The sequence below is a fragment of the Macaca fascicularis genome, chromosome 15, assembly GCF_037993035.2.
Source record: "Macaca fascicularis isolate 582-1 chromosome 15, T2T-MFA8v1.1".
NCBI lineage: Eukaryota > Metazoa > Chordata > Mammalia > Primates > Cercopithecidae > Macaca > Macaca fascicularis.
Genome location: NC_088389.1, coordinates 3,875,393 through 3,896,095, shown reverse-complemented (window position 1 = coordinate 3,896,095; position 20,703 = coordinate 3,875,393). Strand labels below are relative to the sequence as shown.

At 53.9% G+C, this 20,703-nt stretch overlaps 2 protein-coding genes across 16 annotated transcripts in view; one reads left to right on the top strand and one right to left on the bottom strand.

Moving 5' to 3' along the window:
- Positions 1 to 19,054, top strand: part of PPP1R26 (protein phosphatase 1 regulatory subunit 26) — a 19,154-nt gene extending 100 nt beyond the window's left edge. The window contains exons 1-4 of one of the 13 annotated variants that reach the window (XR_010581331.2): positions 18 to 250; positions 2,768 to 2,900; positions 4,016 to 4,148; positions 18,472 to 19,054. Coding sequence is in view for 12 of the 13 variants with exons in the window: in XM_074018081.1 (XP_073874182.1) it covers positions 4,588 to 8,232 (3,645 nt within the window). In the remaining variant the exon portion in view is untranslated. Of the gene's footprint in view, positions 1 to 17; positions 251 to 664; positions 838 to 1,002; positions 2,223 to 2,767; positions 2,911 to 4,015; positions 8,994 to 18,471 lie in introns of those variants that run through there. The other 12 variants (XM_045374219.3, XM_074018084.1, XM_074018082.1 and 9 more) reach the window with 12 other exon arrangements.
- On the bottom strand, positions 15,917 to 20,703 carry PIERCE1 (piercer of microtubule wall 1). Of its 3 annotated transcripts, none has more exons than XM_005580473.3 (3): positions 20,546 to 20,703; positions 19,436 to 19,514; positions 15,917 to 16,354 (listed from the first exon to the last, which is right to left on the bottom strand). In XM_005580473.3, the coding sequence occupies exons 1-3, from the start codon at positions 20,686 to 20,688 to the stop codon at positions 16,166 to 16,168; spliced, it is 411 nt and encodes a 136-aa protein (XP_005580530.1). In that variant the 5' UTR covers positions 20,689 to 20,703; the 3' UTR covers positions 15,917 to 16,165. The 3 variants fall into 3 exon arrangements, with proteins under 3 accessions (XP_005580530.1, XP_005580531.1, XP_073874188.1); XM_005580474.3 differs by having other exon boundaries at positions 15,917 to 16,308; XM_074018087.1 differs by lacking the exon at positions 19,436 to 19,514 and having other exon boundaries at positions 20,602 to 20,703.

Below are 20,703 nucleotides of genomic sequence, written 5' to 3'. Positions count from 1 at the left end.
CCCTCCCCTCCCCTCCCGCGCTTCCCACGGCGCGGCCCGGGCGCGGGGCGGCGGCAGCGGCGGCGCGCGGGGAGGCGGGGAGGCGGGGGGCTCGGCCGGACGCCCCTGCGCCCCCTCCCCGCGCCCGGGCCGAGGGCGGAGCGCGCCGGCCCCGCAGCCTCCGGCCCGCCCCCGGCCCGCCGCCTCCCCCGGGACGTGGGACGCGGGCGCAGGCGGGGTCCGCGCGGCGGGCGGCGGGGAACTGGCCGAGGTGAGCGGGTGCAGCGCTGGGCCGGGGGTTTCGGGGGCTGGGAAGCTGGGGGCCGGGGACAGGAGGGCCGGCCAGGCCGGGGCCGGCGCGCCGTGCAGGCCGCGGCGGGCGGGCGGCGGGGGCTCCCCGGGGCAGGCAGACGGGGATCGGCGCCGGGGCTGCTCCGTACCCCGGACCGGGGTCCTGGCTCTGGCCTCCGTGCGACTGTCGGTCCGCGCGCCCCGCGCTCCTGGAGCCCCAGGTGAGGCGCAGGTGAGGGCCCGCGGTGGGGAGCCTGGGCCCGGCCCGGGGCGCCCGCTGCCCTCCGAGAATGGCCGCGGCCCGGCCGGCCTGGAGACTGAGGTTCACGCCCTGCGCCAGGCGGAGCTTCCGGGAGGGTGGCCGCTCTCCCGGGCCCCAAGCTCGCGAGTCCTCGGATCCCAGAAACATAACTCCGGGGGTGCAGACCTGCTTGGAGGCCCGGCCTCTTCCCTGGGAGGCGTTCGCTCCCGCCGGGCCAAGGACTAGGTCGCCGATCCAAGCGGCTGGGGTGAGCGCGCTCTCGGGGAGGGGAGCTCCCGTGGGGGACACTGCCCAGCCCGCAGGCCGTGAGTAGCCCGAGCTCGGGAGTCGGGGGAGGTCGGGAGGGGCTCACCTTGCCTCCAGTTCCCAAGCACAGGAAATGGCGGTGCAGCTTTGCTAGGGGACGCTTGTTGTGAGGTTGTAAAATTGCAGCTTCTGGAAGGCTGGGAACGGAATTCTAGCCCACGCCCACTTCTGGGTGGCTGGAGCGGGCCCTCCTGCTGCCCCGCCCGCTCCTGCACCGGGGCTCCTCTCCCTGGCCTGCAGACCCTGGCCTCCTTACCCTGGGGGAAAACCCCACCTGGGAGGTAAGACTGCTCGCTGAGCTGCTTTTCGGCCAACCAAGAAATGTAGAGTATTTGGGGGCGTTTCTCACAGGTGGGCAGACTGTTAGGATGGCGAGGGCCCAGTGTGGGTGCTTTGGTTCTCTCCGGAATATTGATGTCTGGACCGAGAAGGTACCGAGTGTTCTCCACCGCTTCCTAAAATCTGACACCGTATGGCTTTGGGGTGCAGGTGCTGGGTGTCCCCACAGCCACCCTCAAGACCGTATCCTGGGGCAGCAGTTTGACAAAGCCTGCCCCACTGCAACCTCGGCCTCCCAGGTTCAAGCGATTCTCATGCCTCAGCCCCCGGAGTAGCTGGAACTACAGACGTGGGCTACCACACCCAGCTAATTTATGTATTTTTAGTAGAGATGGGGTTTCACCATGTTAGCCAGGCTGGTCTCGAACTCCTGGCCTCAAGTGATCCACCCACCTCCACCTCCCAAAGTGCTGGGATTACAGGCGTGAGTCACCATTCCCGAACCAGGGGGCTTTTCAAGAATGATTCATCTTGCATAATGTTTTAAAGCCACAAGCTGTCCCGGGGAGACCCCCCCCTCGATTTTGTTTTTGTTCTGTTTTTGTTTTTGTTTTCATTTTTGTTTTTGTTTTGAGATGGAGTCTTGCTCTGTCGCCCAGGCTGGAGTGCAGTGGCGCCATCTCAGCTCACTGCAACCTCTGCCTCCCGGGTTCAAGCAATTCTCCTGTCTCAGCCTCCCCAGTAGTTGGGAGGCACACACCACCACGCCTAGCCAATTTTTGTATTTTTAGCAGAGGAGGGGTTTCACCATATTGGCCAGGCCGGTCTCAAACTCCTGACCTCAGGTGATCCACCTGCCTCAGCCTCCCAAAGTGCTGGGATTACAGGCATCAGCCACTGCACCTGGCCAGATTTTTTAATACCATTCTTGGACTAGGTGATTTGACAACTTAGAAAACTGTTCACTAGGTGTCCAGGCCCTCTCTGCAATCAGTCAGAAGCTGTAAACGTGGCTGCTGGAGAACAGAGTATTTCTCCAGGAAAACTCCCCTCGCCCACCTCGTCATCTAGTGGAAAGACACTGACTTGGGCCCGTTTTCTTAAGGTAGTAGTACTGTTTAAGGAGCTAATAGTCTTAATTTAGACTCTCCTCAGCCCAAGGCTAATGCAAATGTTTTATCATTGATGTCATTTTGCAGAGGCAGTTTGAATAACACCTACAGTAAGGCAGGCATGGGTCTGCTAGCCAGTGAGAGAGCTCCTACCGCATTGTTGGTCCTCAGTGCTCTGTGTCAGTGGGGAATCTCTCCAGAAGGGGACTTTACTGGAGATGTCATGGGCCACAGTGGGTGGCCAGAATTTGAGAACTAGTGGATAATGTCACATATGTGCCCCATCACCGTCACTTCAGCTAGCATCAGATCTGTTGTCCAGGATAGCTAGACATTACTTGTGGTTAAATGTATTTGTCTTAATACATTAAGTTAAATGTATTTGTACTTGTGGTTAAATATCTTAGAGTAAGTTCCTTCAAAAGTTAATTTTGAGCCCTTAAGTTAATGGTATTTCTTTCCCCCCCAAAAAAAAAAACTGATGAACTGTAGCTTCAGCCTGTAACTAGATGCCTCTGATTCTCTTTGATTCTGGTAGTCAAACGTCTATTGAAAAAGCAGAGAGAGGATGCCTCGGCGTGTAAGGGGAGTGATGAGGACCTGATCCCTGGGCCGTTTGGGAACACTGACTGCAGTTGGATCACAGTCAACCTGGACTCAGAGAATTTCAAGTAATTTCAAGTAATTCTTGTATTTTAGTTTCCCTTTTAGAGCACAAATTGGTACTAGCAAATGACTTACTTCTGAATCTGTCTCACCCCCTGGTTAATGGCTAGTTACCCCTTTTGGGCTCATCTGTGTGTAGGTGGCCAGCTTCACCTTTTTTTTCTTTCTCTTTTCTTTTTTCTTTTTGAAATGGAGTCTCACTCTGTCGCCCAGGCTGGAGTGCAGTGGTGCTATCTCAGCTCACTGCAAACTCTGCCTCCCGGGTTCAAGCAGTTCTGCCTCAACCTCCCAAGTAGCTAGGATTACAGGCATGCACCACCACGCCCGGCTAATTTTTGTATTTTTTTAGTAGAGGTGGAGTTTCACTATATTGGTCAGGGTGATCCCGAACTCCTGACCTCAGGTGATCTACGCGCCTTGGCCTTCCAAAGTGCTGGATTGCAGGGGTGAGCCACCGCACCTGGCCGCAGCCTCGTGTTTTTGAGAAAAGATGGTGGCATGTAAATACCCGATTATGTGCTTGTCAGGAAGAAAGTGCCTGGTTAAACAGAGAAAGCTCCTGGTAGAGAAGAATCCACAACAGAGGCAAAACATACGGGCTGGTTTTCACCCACTGCTGAGGTCCTGAGGGCAGCCACCGCCTCTGAGCCAAGGGGAGTTCAGTGTCCATAAGCCTTGGGGGCTTGCTTGCATAGGAACCGCTTTGCCCTCCAATTTTGGTGTAGGCAGGCGGGGATCAGAGCAACATGTTAAGAATGAATAGCTGTGCAGTATCCCTGGTATTGTTCTAAGTGACTGCCATCCATCTGGGCTTCCTCCCTACAGTGGCAATCCCCAGGCCTTTCGTGAGCAGGTCTTCAAAGTGTCCCAAGCTCAGCCCAGCACTTGTGCTGAGGCAGCCACCTTTGGTCTGAAATCTGGAAGCACAGGATGAGAAGGGGGACATCACTGTGTTCAGGGTGACTTCTGTGCTAGTTAGCTAAGAATAACAGTCCCATGAGACCACCTGGCAAATTTACATTTGACATTTAACACAGAGAGGGTTTAGTAAAAGCAGCCCTTCAAGATGTTTGGGGAAATAATTTTTGAGTGGCTAACATCATACAACTTTCCATTCCAGGAGCTTGTTGGTTGGGTCAAGATAAACCTACGCATGACGTCGTGCTGATCCTGGGTTTATAGTCGTCCTTTTTAACCTTCAAAGAAGCATTTGAAGACATTGTCTCATGGGTACCGCTTGCCAACCTTTGGAGGTAAATAAAACCTCTCCCCTCTTACAGAGAAGGTGGAAGCCCGGAGTGAGAAGGGAAGAGTGGGGAGGTGATGTGCGTGCGTGCCCCGTGTGGCACCGTAGAGGGTGGCTGGAAACATTTTCTTACTGAATCTTCCCAGCGGCCCTGGGCTGGAGCAGATAAACTGTTCCTTTCCCAGCCGAGGAATCCGAGGCCCCAGGAGCATGAGTAAGTCACACAAGGACACCCAGCCAGCTGGACGTTGGGTGGACATCGGGCTCCACCCGACTCTCTCAACTCTGTGAGCCCAACATGCTATTCCTCTGGGGCCTCACTTGGTACTGGCTGCTATCGCTGTTCTTAGCTACATCACGCCCGTGTGCTTTCTTTCTGCCCAGGATGTGAAGCCGGCAGAGAAATAAAGCGCCGCCCCTCTGCGCGTCCCTCCCTGTCTGCTAGAATGTTTCTCATGAACGCTCCTCCAGTGGTTGCTCTCCAGTCCAAATGGGAGGCCTTTGGCCCGCCAGGGAGCTGTAGGTTCCCCGGGTGCTTCTCGGAGGCTGACGAGGGCGTGGAGAGCGCGTCGGTGAGCGCCCGGGTGCAGATGCTCATCAGCACGCTGCAGCGTGACGGGGCTGCTCGGGGCACCAGCGATGAGCGTGCTGCGCAGAGGGGTCACAGGGCGGAGGGAGGCCACGACGCCAGGCCGGCCGCCAAGCCCACGGTGCACAAGGAGCCGCCCACACTGGCCGCCTGTGGTCTCGTTGCTGACTTTGACCCCATGGGGGAGGAGGAAACTGCAGACTTTGGCCCGTTGGTGCTAGATTCAGACAGTGATGATTCCGTGGACCGGGACATTGAGGAGGCCATCCAGGAGTACCTGAAGGCAAAGAGTGGAGCCACACAGCCCGGGGCCGGTGGGCCTCAGCCAGGCACAGCCCAGCCTTCCAGGGCCGCAGGCGGAGGCAGTAGATGTAAGCCGGAACCGGCTCACGGCAGTGCTCCGACTGCCCTGTGTCCACCAAAACTTGTACCTGGATCAGGTGGTGGCCCCGGCAACCAGGCGGGATCCAGCGAGGACCAGGGCTCCGCCTCCCCCGTCAGTGTAAGCAGCGATGATTCCTTTGAGCAGAGCATCAGGGCGGAAATAGAACAGTTTCTGAATGAGAAGAGACAGCACGAGACCCAGAAATGCGATGGGTCCGTGGAGAAGAAACCAGACGCAAATGAACATTCGGCCAAGTCACTCTCGAAATCCCACCAAGAGCCGGCTACAAAGGCGGTGCCTCGGCAGGGCCCCGTGGGCGTCCAGAAGGAGTTTGCCTTCCGCAAACCTCCCCGGTTAGCGAAGACGAACGTGCAGCCCAGAAGCCTCAGGTCCAAGGTCACGACCACGCCGGAGAACGAGGGCAGCACGAAGCCAGCAACCTCCTGCCGCCCTTCAGAAGCAGCACAGAATAAAAGTGGGACCAAAAGGGGCACCAGCGCAGCAAGGAGGGGAAAGCGAGTCACGAGCCTGGCACAGGCACCCGAGGCGTCTGACTCCAGCAGTGACGACGGCATCGAGGAGGCCATCCAGCTGTACCAGCTGCAGAAAACACGAAAGGAGGCCGAAGGGGACCCGCCCCAGACGGCCCAGCTCCGAGAGGAGAGAGCACCTGATCCTTCCACACACAACACAAGCAGCGCCCCAAAAAGTGCCTTGCCCGAGACCCACAGGAAAACACTCAGCAAGAAGAAGCCAGTGGCCACCAAGACCACGGACCCTGGTCCGGGGGACGCTGACCATTCCCCCAAGCTCCTGAAGGAAACCAAAGCTCCACCTCCAGCGAGCCCGGCCTCCAGGAGCGAGTTTGTGGAACGGTCCTCATGCCGGGCAGACACATCTGCTGAGCTGATGTGCGCAGAAGCAATCCTGGACATTTCCAAGACGATCCTGCCGGCCCCTGTGGAGGGCGGTGACCGGTCCCTGTCTGCAAGCCCCGTCTTCTACTCCCCGAACGTGCCTTCCCGCTCTGACGGCGACAGTAGCTCTGTGGACAGTGATGACAGCATTGAGCAGGAAATCCGGACGTTTTTGGCCCTCAAGGCTCAGTCGGGGAGTTTGCTGGCCAGAGGTGAGAGCTGCCCTCAGGCTGCCCAGGTTCCACTTTTGCCGCCTGGCCTCAGCAGCCAGACCAGCGGCCCCAAGGCCCCTCTTTCTAAAACACGAGACCCACTGCTGGGCTGCAAAAGGAAGCGTAGAGGTGGTGGCCATGTGAGGCCATCCACGCCCAAGAAAACGCGGGAGGTGGTGAAAGACAGTGGCCAGGATGCCAACCATAGCCAGGGGAGAGCCGAGCCTGGCCATGAGGGGCGGGACCTGCCTGTCCAGGGCAAAGCCAGCGAGGCCCCGGGAGGGGAGGGCGCTGCCAGGGGACCGGGCGACACTCGCGTGTCACAGGGCCAGGGTAAGACAGACGAGGTGAGGCGCCTAGAAGAGAAGGAAAGCTCCGAAGACAAAAGCAGCTCCCTGGACAGTGACGAGGACCTGGACACAGCCATCAAGGACTTGTTAAGGTCCAAGCGAAAGCTCAAGAAGAGGTGCAGGGAGCCCAGGGCTGCGTGCAGGAAGAAGGTCAGGTTCAGCACCGCCCAGACGCACTTCCTGGAGCAGCTGGGCGGGCTCCGGAGAGACTGGAAAGGCAGGGGCCCACCGGTGCTGAAGAGCTGCCTCTCCAAGTCCAAGAGAGACAGTGGCGAGGGCCCCTGGAAGAAACCCCCCAGTGTCTTTGGCAGCACGGCAGAGAGGACGAAGCAGGAGGGCCCCGGGAGCCAAGACACGGCCCTGGCCTTCCAGGTCAGGAGACCCGCCTCTGCCTCCGCCTCTGCCTCCACGTCCACCTCCGAAGGGATTCCATTCCCCAGGGAGTCCCAGGACCCAGCTCCCAGCCCCAGCTCCCTGTCTGATGATAGCAGTTCAGTGGACAGCGACGATAGCATCGAACTGGAGATTAGAAAGTTTTTGGCGGAAAAGGCCAAAGAGTCAGTGAGCAGTTCAGAAGTTCAGGCAGAGGGCCCCACTGCTCTCGGGACAGGGGGCCCAGCCAGGCCAGAGGTGCTGTGCAGAAGGGAGCCGGCCCCACTGCCTGGCGTGTGCACACGGAGCCAGAGGGCCAGGGGGGTCCCACATCTGGCCGACGGGCTTCGAGGCACAGAGAGCGCAGGAGCACAGAGCGCAGCCGGTCTGTTCAGCCAGGGCGGGAAGGGGCTCCCTGCTGCTCCGGCCCGAGGGGATCCGGTGCCACCCAGGAGCACCAGTGGCAGTGTGTCCGCCAAGGGGCTCTCCGTGAGCAGGAGAAACGTTTACGTTCACAAAGACCAGAGCCCACGAGGGGCCGAGCCTGCTGCCAAAAGTGCTTTTGGTCAGCTGCCCAGCTGTGCCACCATGGGCACCGAGGCAGGAGGTGCCAGAGGAACCTTTCAGATGGGCTGCGGGAGCCCGAGCTTCCTGACCCCCAGCCCGGGAGCTGAGAGGGACACTGGAGCCCAGGCCGACCGTGCCCTGCCCTGGAGTGACTTCGCCCACCAGAGTCGGCTGCCCAGCCCGTGGGTGCTGCGCTCCGAAGGCAGAGATGCGGCATGGAGAGGGGGCATCGGGAGTGAGAGAGACAAGGGGTCTGAGGGACCCGGCCGGGGCCTGCCCAGCCTGCCCCTTGCGGGTTTCTCCCCACTGCTGTCCACCCAGCTCTTCCACTTCGGAAAGGGTGTCTCCTGGGGGGGCAGGCAGGCCGGCCTCTTCAGCCCCCACCTGGGGCTGCCTCTGCAGGGCCCCTCCTTCTCGGCCTTCAGGGAGGCCCAGGCCGGACCCAGCCCTGTCTTTGGAAGCCCACACTTGCTGGCGAAGAAGGACAGCAGCGCCTGGCCAAGCAGGAAGGCACAGACAGGGCTGAGTTTGCACGACAGGAGGAGCTCGGGCTCGGAGGAAAGCATTTTAGACCTGAGGTATCGACGAAGGGTCATCAACAGAGATGACCAGGACCAGGACGCCTTGGGCAGTGACGCCAGTGACTTCAGCGACACCTCCGCGGAGGACAGTGGCGGCAGCTCAGTAGTGAAGGTCTAAGCCCTCGAGCTATGGGTTCGTGTCCCGGGTTCCGTGCATTCGTGGAAAGCGGCGTAGCCGTGTGTGTAGCCGTGCGTGCGTGTGATGGTTCTGTGGTTGCAGGGAGGGGAAACGGTCTGTTATACATAACCCTGTATATATGTACACCAACATGAAACTTTTATTTAACAGACGTGTCCTGGTAAATATGATTTTTGTAGCTTTTTGTAAATTATTTAAAGTGATGTAAAAAATATTTTTGGAAAACACTGTTGTTCGATTTTGTAGGGTGTTCCTAACTGCAGTCTCTCTGTTATGCATACAAGTCTTCGATTAGAAAACATTTGGTTCTTATCATCGCAGCCAGGTTCCCAGAGACTCTGATGCTTTTTAGTTGGTTATTGCTGAGAATGCCGGCGGTGACTGCAGTGGTAGCCTGAGGAAGGCCGAGCTGCCCTCCCTGGGAATCGCTCAGATGCCCCCGAGATGTCCGTTGGGAAGCTCCCAGGACAGCACTTTTTATACAGAGGACACCCCCTCGGCCCCACAGTCCTTGGAGGCCAGAGCACACCTGAAAACTGCAATTACAGCCGTCCGTTGGAAAAACCTTTCGAAGCACAATGGCCAGCGAGCACGTGACTGCTCCCTGTTGCATGTCAAATCCACACGGATGTCAGCAGCAGCTGCTCTGCAGCCCAGCCCTGGGCCTGGGTGGGTTCATGTCCAATCTTGTTCAATCACTAGATGATTCTAACATCGAAATAAACCTCTTTTTATATGGAGTTACTGTTCTTTTTTAATCATGGTTCTTAAAGATAACACACATGCATTTAAAATTTCCTTTTCCTTGGCTGGGCGTGGTGGCTCACGCCTGTAATCCCAGCACTTTGGGAGGCTGAGGCGGGTGGATCACCTGAGGTCAGGAGTTCGAGACCAGCCTGGCCAACATGATGAAACCCCATCTCTACCAAAAATACAAAAATTAACCAGGCGTGGTGGCGGATGCCTGTAATCCCAGCTACTCGGGAGGCTAAGGCAGGAGAATCGCTTGAACCCAGGAGGCGGAGGTGGCAGTGAGCTGTGATCGTGCCATTGCATTCCAGCCTGGGTGACAAGAGTGAAACTCTATCTCAAAAAACAAATTCTTTTCTTGCGCACACCAATAAGCACTGCTTAGAACTTTGGTCCCCAGACACCTAGGGCAGCGATGATGTGCAAAGCCTAGTCCTGGGGATAAGCGTTCTCCATACCTGCTCTCCAGAAACAGCCCCGTCAGAGGTGTGCCCGAACACCAAGGCCAGCCCTTTGGGTGGCTTTCTGTGGGCACCTCCCAGGGCAGGATGCACAGGACCCTCTTCACTGCGGTTAAAGGCAGCAGCCTCAGGTCCTCAGTGTTGGCGCCCTGTGATGCTGCCCTGGTATTCTGTGCCTTCTGCTCTGAGGCTGCCGCAGTGCCTGTGGCTACTACAGAGACGGAAGCAGTGCTGGGCACTGATGGGCCATGACATGTACATTGTAATTGTTCAGCAGACTTTCATGAGTCACTGGAGGTTCCCAGGTCAGCCTCGTGGCTCTGCTGCCATGCAGGGTTTACTTTGGAGCTGAATCTTGTTGGTATTCTAACATGCAAGTGACTTGTCTACACACTGTGCACCCCTGGGTTTTAGCAAGAATTCACTCTTGTATCCAGATGCAGGCATGTGCCGCCTGCCATCCACAGTTGTAACATCTGCTGGGTCAGAAGCTGGGACGGGGTCCCTGTGGTTGCCGTTCCTGTCCAGCCCTGTCTTTTGTGTTTGATATCTTCATTGTGGCATATTGCTTCACTTAAGTGCTTCCAGGAGAAACAGTTTCATGTAATCCGTGCCCTTCTATTTATATTGCTTTTTTTTTTTTTACCCCCCGAGACAGTGTCTCACTCTGTCGCCCAGGCTAGAGTGCAATGGCTCAGTCTTGGCTCATGCAACCTCCGCTTCCCAGGTTCAAGCGATTCTCGTGCTTCAGCCTCCCAAGTAGCTGGGACTACAGGTGTTTGTCACCTCACCCAGCTAAGTTTTGGATTTTTAGTAGAGATGAGTTTAACCATGTTGGCCAGGCTGGTCTCAAACTCCTGATCTCAGGTGATCCGCCTGCCTCGGCCTCCCAAAGTGCTGGGATGACAGGTCTGAGACACCCCGCCCTGCCTTATTTATATTTCTAGATAATGCCTGTGGGGGTGTTGGCTGGAAACCTCGTTCTGGGCCTGCTAGGGGAGGCGTTGCCAACCACAGTGCACATAGCGCTGAGCCTCTCCCACTCCTGCCCCCATGCCCACCCCAGGGTTGCTTGTCTCATGTCTTCCCCAAACCCCGGACCCTTTACACCTTGCATGACGTTCCCATGTCCTCTGCCAACGCTCCACACAGCAGTGCAGGTCAGAGCTACTGCTGCCCCAGAGAGAAGACCTCCCAAGGTTCAGGGACATGGCGTTTGTAGCACACGGTCACCGGCCCTAGTTAGCGTGTTCTGCCCGCCCTTGTGGGTACGGCATCCGCTATCCACATGCAGAGCAGTTACCACTTGGCTGACAGTCACCGTGGGTTAATTACACACTAAGAATGTTCCGGGAACCTGCATTTCTTTATGGAACATTTTGGTCCATTTTCAGTTTTTGTACAGAGGTGCCGTGTCATCGCTGGGGTCACCCCGGTGGGGTGGACTCAAAACTGCACAAGATGTCCCCAGTTCAGAGCTCCTTACCGAGGGCCTTGGGGTCAGGCTTTGCTGTGACAAACAGTGGCTTGCTCAAGCACTGACCAAACGGCCCTCCTGATGGGGTTAAAACAGGCGATCCATAGGAGTCTTCCCTGGGGCTTCCTCCGACCTTTGTTCTGCTGATCATGGCTGTCTTTGGAGCTCCTCTTGTCCTGCTTTCAGGAGTCACTGGTGCTTTAAGACTCAGCTGGAGATGAGTCCGTTGGTGCCTACTTTCTTTTCACAAACTGGAATTCCCTGGTATTGCCCGTGGGCCATGTGACCTGAAAGTGTTGCTTCTTCACCCCTACACTGCCCTGTGTGTTCTAGAGAAGAGGCCAAGATCCAAGGTTCGTCCACACCTGCCAGTGGGTTTTCCTGTATGGGAGGGGGCTGCAGTTGGGGCAGCCAGGAGCTGTCCAGGACGGATGCCCGCCCCTGTGTTGGCAGTCTGTCTCCCAGCACCTCCGTAGATTCGGGTGTGACAACGCGGCCTCATCCCATAAATACAGGCCCGGAGCTGCTTTGGGAATAAGTGGATGTGTGCCCGCCCTGTAGGAGTCTCCGGTGGACGGGGTGTCAGTAAGTCAAGCTCTTTGCAAGTCTGTAATTATTAAGACCTAGATGTGAGTCACGTCCCAAGAGCCTCTCTCTTCCCAGGTAGTAGAGCCAGCGTCCATTTCATCCAATACAAAGAATCGGGAGAGGTCAGGTTTTAAGGTTTCTCGTCCTCTGGGGTGGGTCAGCCTGATGTCGGGGAATGGGGATGGGAAAGGGAAAAAGTTCTGGTGGATCTTGTCTGATATTCTCCACGCACGTCCCCATATAGGGGGAGAAGCTTCCTTTAGGGAAGAGTCCCCCTTATTTTATCTGTTGCTCAAACTCTGAAGGGTCAGACAGCAGGTTCTCCCAGCTTGAGATACATTTGCTTCGGAAAATCAAGCAGTACATTTAATTATTAGCACCTTGTCTGCTCAGATAAACATGAAAACGCATTGTCCCCTGGATCCCCCCTCCCTCAAAATGAATGAAAGGGACTGTTTAAAGGGGTGTGGGGAACAACACAAAACCCACAGTCCACATCTGCAAATCACAACCAGGTTTATTCCCAGGCGTGGCTGCTGGGGACGGTGGGGGACAGATCACATTATTTGCAAAATCTTTGAGGCTTCTGGTATTTTGTGTACTAAATGTAAGATTTTTTTTTCAATGTCAAGATACTTTACTATGTAGTAGAAACCATTCTAATATTGACTATAATGAAAAGATAAAGGTTACTGATGAAAAATACAGAAATATAAATGAAAATGTATGTTGAAGAAGTGGCTGGTTTTGGCCGGGTGTGGTGGCGCACACCTGTAATCCCAGCACTTTGGGAGGCTGAGGCAAGCGGATCACCTGAGGTCAGGAGTTCGAGATCAGCCTGGGCAACATGGTGAAACCCCATTTCTACTAAAAATACAAAAATTAGCCGGGCGTGGTGGCACATGCCTGTAATCCCAGCTACCTGGGAGGCTGAGGCAGGAGAATCGCTTGAACCTGGGAGGCAGAGGATGCGGTGAGCCGAGATTGCGCCATTGCACTCCAGCCTGGGCAACAAGAGTAAATCTCGGTCTCACCAAAAAAATAAATAAATAAAGAGGAGTGGCTGGTTTTAAACCAACTCAGCAGCAAAATTCAGTGATTAGTAAGCGACATGAAACTTATTTTTCTTACTATTTTTTTTTTTTTTTGGAGGCAGGGTCTCACTCTGTCGCCCAGGCTGGAGTGCAGTGGTGCAATCTTGGCTCACTGCAGCCTCCGCCTCCTGGGTTCAAGCAATTCTCCTGCCTCAACCTCCCAAGTAGCTGGGATTACAGGTGTGCACCACCATTCCTGGCTAATTTTTGTATTTTTAGTAGACACAGGGTTTCACCATGTTGGCCAGACTGGTCTCAAACTTCTAATCTCAGGTGATCCGCCCGTCTCAGCCTCTAAAAGTGCTGGGATTATGGGCATGAGCCATCGCGCCCAGCCTTAGTTTTAATTTCTGAGTGGAATAAAAAGGCTAAACAAAGCAAAGCCTGCTCTGTGGAGTGAAGAGAGAGGGTTTCAGAAATGGCTGTGTCCTTTTTTTTTGTTTTTCAAATATCTCTGCAAACTGATGTTACCCTGTTGTTTCCATCGCCTTTCCTGTAATTCCAAGATTTTGGAAGAACGCAATACAGATGGGTGCCATTTTCTTTTCATTTTGCAACCCTCCGTTCTGAACACTTTAATCCCAAACAGAAAACACACCCGTTTAGCATTCAGTTAGATCAGTGGACTTGATTTTTCTCAGCATGTCAAGATTTCAGTTTGGAAATCTGTTCCAAAGATGAAGGTCCACATTTGTGAGCCCTGGAGTTCCGTCTCCACGTTTGTGATCCCTGGAGTTCCGTATGACTCGCAAATGCGTAGTAGGTTAGGACTGAATCTGCAGATCTGGTGCCGATGGCCTCGCGCCTCCAGGACGTCCCCAAGGCAGGCTCCGGCGAGGCCTGCTCACAGCACTTCCTTGAGGCTCTTTCTCATCTGAGAGGGAGGCACAGCGATGAGACCTGCCCTAGGCGTGAGGCTCAGGCCAGGTGACAATGCGAAAGCCCTTACAATACTACGAGATGCTGAGAAACAGATTGGTGGGCACACGCCCGCGCCTGGGCATGGGAGATGGGCACGCTCACAATTCAGAGGTATTGGAGTTTTTCGTCTTTCCAGATGCTTACTCTATTTAGAATAAACGAATGGAGTCCAACTTTCCATCAGCTCATTAGTGGCTGTACAGAAATAACGTTTTATTAGACACAACCCACTAAAGCACTCGGTGCCCAACTGAGATGCCGGAATCGAGCCCGTGAAGCCCGTGGGAGGGAGGCACCTGTTGCTGTTGGTTGATACTCCCAGCCTGGGCCCCTATAGCGCCTCAGCTAGAATTGGAGGTGTTATCCAAGTGAAGTGGTTTCATCAGGTGTGACTTTGCCTGCAGGTGTGACTTTGCCTGCAGATGTGACTTTGCCTGCAGGTTTTGCCTGCATGAAGCGGTATTGCTGCAACAGTGCAGGTGTTCAACAGTTCTAGGCTCACGGGGAAAGAACCTCAGTCATTTGGACTGATGGCTTCATCTTACCCTGGGGTTGCTAACCTGCTTTTCAAAATCATCTGTGGAGGAAGGAATGCATTTTTTTTCTTTTTTGAGACAGAATCTTGCTCTGTCGCCTAAGCTGGAGTGCAGTGGCGTGATCTCGGCTCACTGCAACCTCCGCCTCCCAGGTTCAAGCAATTATCCTGCCTCAGCCTCCCGAATAGCTGGAATTACAGGCACGCACCACAACACCCCTGGCTAATTTTTGTATTTTTAGTAGAAACGGGGTTTTACCATGTTGGTCAGGATGGTCTCGAACTCCTGACCTCAAGTGATCTGCCTGCCTCAGCCTCCCAAAGTGCTGGGATTACAGGCATGAACTACCCACCACGCTCGGCCAGGAATGCATTCTTTTCAGCATGTTGAGAAACCTGATTGATAAGGCATGTTATTATTTTTTTATTTCAATAGACGCTAAACACAGAGGGATTACTGGTATTCTGGTATTTTTAAGGAATGACTGCAAAAACATTTTCAATTTGATGCCTGGAGTCTCTGCTGGTTTTATAGCTCAGAAGAAAGGTATTACATAGATCCTGGCTTCAGGGCCAATTTTGTTTTTTTGTTTTTTTGTTTTTTTTTTTTTTTGAGACGGAGTCTCGCTCTGTCGCCCGGGCTGGAGTGCAGTGGCCGGATCTCAGCTCACTGCAAGCTCCGCCTCCCGGGTTGATGCCATTCTCCTGCCTCAGCCTGCCGAGTAGCTGGGACTACAGGCGCCTGCCACCTCGCCCAGCTAGTTTTTTGTATTTTTTTAGTAGAGATGGGGTTTCACCATGTTAGCCAGGATGGTCTCGATCTCCTGACCTCGTGATCCACCCGTCTCAGCCTCCCAAAGTGCTGGGATTCCAGGCTTGAGCCACTGCGCCTGGCCTATTTTTTTTAATTAAATATATTAATTTTCTCCGGGAAGCATTTCCATCCCAAATTGGACATTAAGACTGTTGCCAAAATGTTTACTTTTGTGTATTAATAATAGTATATATGAAGAAATAACCCATCGTGATGTTTAACTTCTTCCCTGATTCGTGAGTAGAATCCCTGCAGATAAGAATCTATACACAAGGTATTATTGATGGTATATAAGAGAAGCTTATTTTTTCCAGTTTCAGCACTTTCTAAATTTCCTATAATGAACACATCTTGTTCTCATAGAGGGAAAAAAAATCCATGTCATAGACAGAATTTTTTTTTTAATCGAAGATCCTGTAACTCATAGTAAACATGGATTTATGACTACAGAGATAAAAATCCACTTAATGTAGTTATTACCCCACCTTAGCAAAATACAAGTAATCCCCTGCCTGCTTTTTTTACTTTTTATTGAAATTTTAAAACAAACATAGAGAATGCCCATGTCTGCATCACCCCCTTCCACAATGAAGGGCATTCACCAGTCTTGTCTCTGCCCCTGCCCCTTGCTGGAGCATGAAGCACACAAACATGGTGGAGGAGGTTCACCTGCAATCCCTTGCTCCTCGAGTAATCTCAGACAGTAATGACCCTCCTGCCCGTTCAGCCTCGACTTGGCTGACGCGGCGTCTGCTCCTCCTCCTGGCCCTCGCTCACACCCCAGTGGGGCATCCCATGCCCTTGTGGGAACCCTGCAGTGTTGGTGCAGAACTCAACCAGGGTGCTGGGTGCTTTAGGACGGGAGATCTGCTCCCTAACTCCCTAACTGGTCTTGTGGGTAACATGGCTCCCAAATAAAAGACACGAGCGGAGTTAGCCGCCAGCACTCCTGATGCTCAGGTCAGGAGGCCCCGGGAGCCACAGCCCCACTGCACCATGACAAATGTCAGACGAGACGGAAGCTCAGGATGTGACAACGTTTTTAATGCAAAATCAACCATGAGCATCTTTTCCCATGTACTTATTAGACGTTAAATAGCAGGACTTCACAGCCCTGTTTGCACATTTTCCTACTCCGCAGACGGAATAATATTTTCAGGGAAGGCGGCACAGTGTGTGCCGTCGCTATCGGGCGACTGTGGGGGATGAGGGACAATGATTTTCCAGGAGGCCCCTGGGGTCAGAGGACTCCTAGAGGGGGTTTCCAGCCCCTCAATCGCAGATGGATGGCCTGTTGATGTTGTAACTGGGGTGGAAGTTGAGCCGGTCACAGCAGGTGATGTAGTTATCAGGGCCAGTCACGACGCTTTTCTCCAGGTAAACATTGAGAGTGTTGTTCCGGAACATGCCGCCCGCTGCAAGTTGTTGGGAAAATTTATTCGAATTTGGATAAAATACTTTCTAGAAGAGATGAAGGAACACGGATGAATGATGTATAATACTCTTGAGCAATCCGTTGAATATTTTTGAAAGAAAAATAAGAATTTGTAAGAAGATGCAGAGAAGCCAGAGGGGGTAGGATGGCCTGGCTCACCCCAGACCATCCTAACCCATGCCCGATGGCTGGCACTTGGTGTTAACACTGCCCCTTGCACTGTTCGAGGGATGGAAGGGTGGGCTGCGGGGCCACCTGTGTGCCATCTCTACCTTGGGATATGGCTGTGAGCATCGCCTTGGGGGTCAGGCCTGGAGTCACCCCCAGGTCTGCTTTTCCTCACTGTGCTACTCTGGGAAAGCTGCCAGCCCTCTCTGAACTTCATTTTCTCTTCTATGGAATAGAAATGATATTCACATCAGTGGGTTTCAATCTTAACTGGGGCCGGGCACGGTGGCTCACGCCTGTAATCCCAGCACTCTGGGAGGCCAAGGCAGGTGGATCACGAGGTCAGGAGTTTGAGACCAGCCTGGCCAACATAGTGAAACTCCATCTCTATTAAAAATACAAAAATATTAGCCAGGCGTGGTGGCAGGCACCTGTAATCCCAGCTACTCAGAAGGCCGAGGCAGGAGAATTACTTGAACCCGGGAGGCAGAGGCTGCAGTGAGCCGAGATCGTGCCATTGCACTCCTGCCTGGGCAACAAGAGCAAAACTCCATCTTAAAAAAAAAAAAAAAAAAAAAAAAAAAAGATGATAACCTTCACTGGGAATTCGAATCATCTGTAGAGCTTTAATGACACCACCAATGCCCATACCTCACCAGCCCAGTGGTCTGGACAGGGGCTGCTCTATGGAGGTTGAGAAGGGGTGTGCTGAGGCCACTCGTGTGGGCGGGGCACCCAGTGGTAGGAGTTATTCTAGCAAGACAGCATCATTAGGTGACTGTGTCATTCCTGAAGCCTGAAGCTAGTGGCCTGAACCTCTGCCAAATCTTTTACCCTGTGCGGGTGACCTGTCATCCTTAGAGGATCCTGTGTCATGCGTATCACCTGATGTTTCATCTCCTTGGCAAGAAACAAGTGCAAAGAGAAAACTTCTCCTTGTTTTTGAGAAGTTTTAGATCTATAGAAAAATTGAACAGAAAGTACAGAGAGTTCCCAAATTACCTCCCTCAGCACACAGTGTCCCCTGTCCTCAGCATGTTGCACTCGTGTGGCCCATTTGTTACGGTGAAGCCAGTGTTGATACTTTATTAGTAACTAAAGTCCACATTCTACAGGTGGGACAAATGTATCATGACAGGAACCCGCCCTTGCAGTATCATGGAGAGGATTCCCTTCAGTGCACTTTCTTTTTTTTTTTTTTTTTTTTTGAGATGGAGTTTTCGCTCTTGTCGCCCAAGCCAGAGTGCAATGGCGCCATCTCAGCTCACTGCAACCTCCGCCTCTGGGTTCAAGCCATTCTCCTGTCTCAGCCTCCCGAATAGCTGGAATTACAGGCGCCACCACTAAGCCTGGCTAATTTTTGTATTTTTAGTAGAGACGGGGTTTTGCCATGTTGGCCAGGCTGGTCACAAACTCCTGACCTCAGGTGATCTGCCCGCCTAGGCCTCCCAAAGTGCTGGGATTACAGGTGTGAGCCGCCGCACCCAGCCCTTCAGTGCACTTTTTAAGGCAAAGCATTTATCTCCTGTTCTCACATGGGAGGTAAACAGCTTCTCCGGCATCCACCCTTGGTCACGAAACTGGGAAAGAGACTCCAGATGGAGCAGGTGGATAAGAAGCAGGAAAACCTCCTTGGAAACTTGTCAAGAGTACCTCATGCCTCCTATCCCACTGCCTGCTCACATCAGTGACCTGAAGGCTCCTACCATTTACAATAGGAACATTTTTTCATGGCCTTTTATAAAACCTAAAACATCTGGACCCATGTTAGTGAGTTTGCTGGGTTTTTTGTTTGTTTGTTTTGGTGACAGGGTCTGGCTCTGTCATCCAGGGTGGAGTGCAATGGCACGATCATGGCTCACTGCTGCCTCAACCTCCTGGGTTCAAGCAATCCTCCTACCTCAGCCTCCTGAATAGCTGGGACTACAGGTGCATGCCACCCCACCCAGCTAATTATTTTATTTTATTTTTGTAGGGATGGGGTCTTACTACGTTGCCCTGGCTAGTTTTGAACTCCTAGCCTCAAGTGATCCTCTCACCTCAGCCTCCCAAAGTGCTGGGATTACAGGCGTGAGCCACCGCGCCCAGCTGTGTCTGGTCGTTGTCACAGAAATACCTGATCCCCAGGGAAAACTCAGGGTCGTTTGACTATGGGAGAGTGCTCCAGCATTTTCAGGTAAGTAATCTTCTCACCAGAGCTCAGTCACTCACACAACACAACTAAATAAGCACTCAGCAGACCTTTTCAATGATGAATGCTTTGACAAAGAAAAAACACCCACAACATTCTCACCCCAAAATGGCTGGCCCAGTGTCCCAGGTGTGCAGGAGACACCGCACTAGCCCCTCTGTCCATTCACCTGGACCTTCATGGGGTTTGGTGTGAGGATGTTCTAGGAGGGCCATCCTGGAGTCCGAGGTCAACTTCAAAAAGGGTTTGGCTTCCCCAATGGCCCACAGGCTCCTGTGCCCACAATACACCTTGCCCACCCACAAGCTGTGCTGTCAGCCAGTACTGCCCTCTTAAGGTCACACGTTAACATCTCATAAAGTGTAATTCCAGAAAAAAAGTAGCCCTTCATTTATTTGCCTCAGAACTGAGCACTGTAAGTTGCAGGAGATGGTTGCGTGTGTGTGTGTGACTGCTGTGCGTGTGCTTGGGGGTGTGGGGACAGGGTGATGCCAGCAAGTCTATATCCTCCTCTTTTAAAACACTCCACTCCCGAATTCATTCACTCATTTAGTTCCATCCTACCCTCTCCCAAAATGATTTGGGGAACCTCCCTCCTCCCCATTTGTGATGTTGGAACTTTGGCCTCTTCTCTGGGTGCACCCCTCCCCGTCTCATTGTTGACTTATTGAGAACCCCAGGTTTTTAGCCTCTTCTTTGAGGCTGCCCACCCCCTGCCCCCCCATGCCCGGTCTTGCATCCCACTTACGGGCATCTCGTGCACGGTGGGGGCTCTGCTCCCATAAGCCTGGTTACTGGTCGTGTACACCGAGATAGCCTTCTGGGTCCTGGTAGATGAGAAACACTCTCTTTTCGTTCATTTAATCTAATTCTGCACAAGCCACAGCCTTGCATTTGGTTGACAGCACTCCACTGGAAATGCCCCCAAAGAAAGAGCAATGTGCCTGGGCTGGTGATGCAGCCTCAAAGGCGGCCTCTGGGAGTACCTGGCTGATGACCGTTCTGAATGGCCCGGCCTCCCCTGCCCCCTCTGCTCACCACGGTCCCTGCTCTTCCAAGGCAGGCCAAGCCCTAAAGAGCAGGCAGCCAGCAAGTGCTGACCCCCAGCCCTGGCAGGACCTTGGCACATGCTGCAATTTCTGGGTAACTTAGCCTGTCAGGAGCGGAGGCTTGGCCTCCAGACTCTGCCACCCAGAGGGTCCCTCTGCCTTTAGCCCCCACCCTCGCTGAGGTGATGCTTCTCTCGGTACCACTGCCCCTACCTGTCAGTAGGACAGGCTACTGAGAGGCTGCAGGCCCACACCTTAGCTCTACTTTATACTCCTAGATCTTGGCCAAGTTGTTCTTTCTACATTCCAGTCGTCTCAATGGGAGAACGAGGATACTAACAGACCCTGCCCTAGAGGACTGTTGAGGGACCACATGTGTGAGCACGGCAAGATGCTTGCACCTGCCTACAGGAATTTTTTTACTGCTTCTTAGCCTGCAATGCCCTGTGGCAGCTCACAGCTGGCTGAGTAGACTTGCTGCAGGTGCTGCTGTGCTCACGCCCCGCAGCAGGGTTTCAGGGTAGAGAGGCGAGGAGACTCACCCGACACAAAACAGTGGAGCTGAGACCACAACTGGGTTTTCTCCCCCCTACGGCCCTGCCCCTCACTGACCCTATTCCCACTTCCTTGTATGAGGCTCTGGGGAGCACTTTCGTTGCTCACTAGTGGGCGATGACAGCGCGGGCCCCAGATGACCCCTCGATCCTCTTGATTTCTGCAGCTAGGACCTTGGGGGTCTTGCGGGGTCTCTCACACACGGGGCTATCGAGCAGTGGACGCCAGGACCAGGCGCGCCCCAGCTTCCTCACCTGTAGCCCCGGAACCACCCTGGGTTGTTGAACCTGCCCGGCAGGTCCGCGCTTACGCGGTAGTAGTCGCTGGTCCTCTCAGGCGGGGCCGTGGCCTTGGGCTCCACAGGCTCCGCGCACGCTCTGGGGCTTTCCTCCGCCATTGCGCCTCGAAAAGC

What these genes read in the sequence shown, in the direction of transcription:
- PIERCE1 (XM_005580473.3), bottom strand. Translation starts at nt 20,688, where the DNA reads ATGGCGGAGGAAAGCCCCAGAGCGTGCGCGGAGCCTGTGGAGCCCAAG. An exon ending in GGGTGGTTCCGGGGCTACAG is followed by an intron (nt 19,515 to 20,545) that starts GTGAGGAAGCTG and finishes CTCATCTACCAG; the next exon opens with GACCCAGAAGGCTATCTCGG. An exon ending in CCACCGTGCACGAGATGCCC is followed by an intron (nt 16,355 to 19,435) that starts GTAAGTGGGATG and finishes CATCTCTTCTAG; the next exon opens with AAAGTATTTTATCCAAATTC.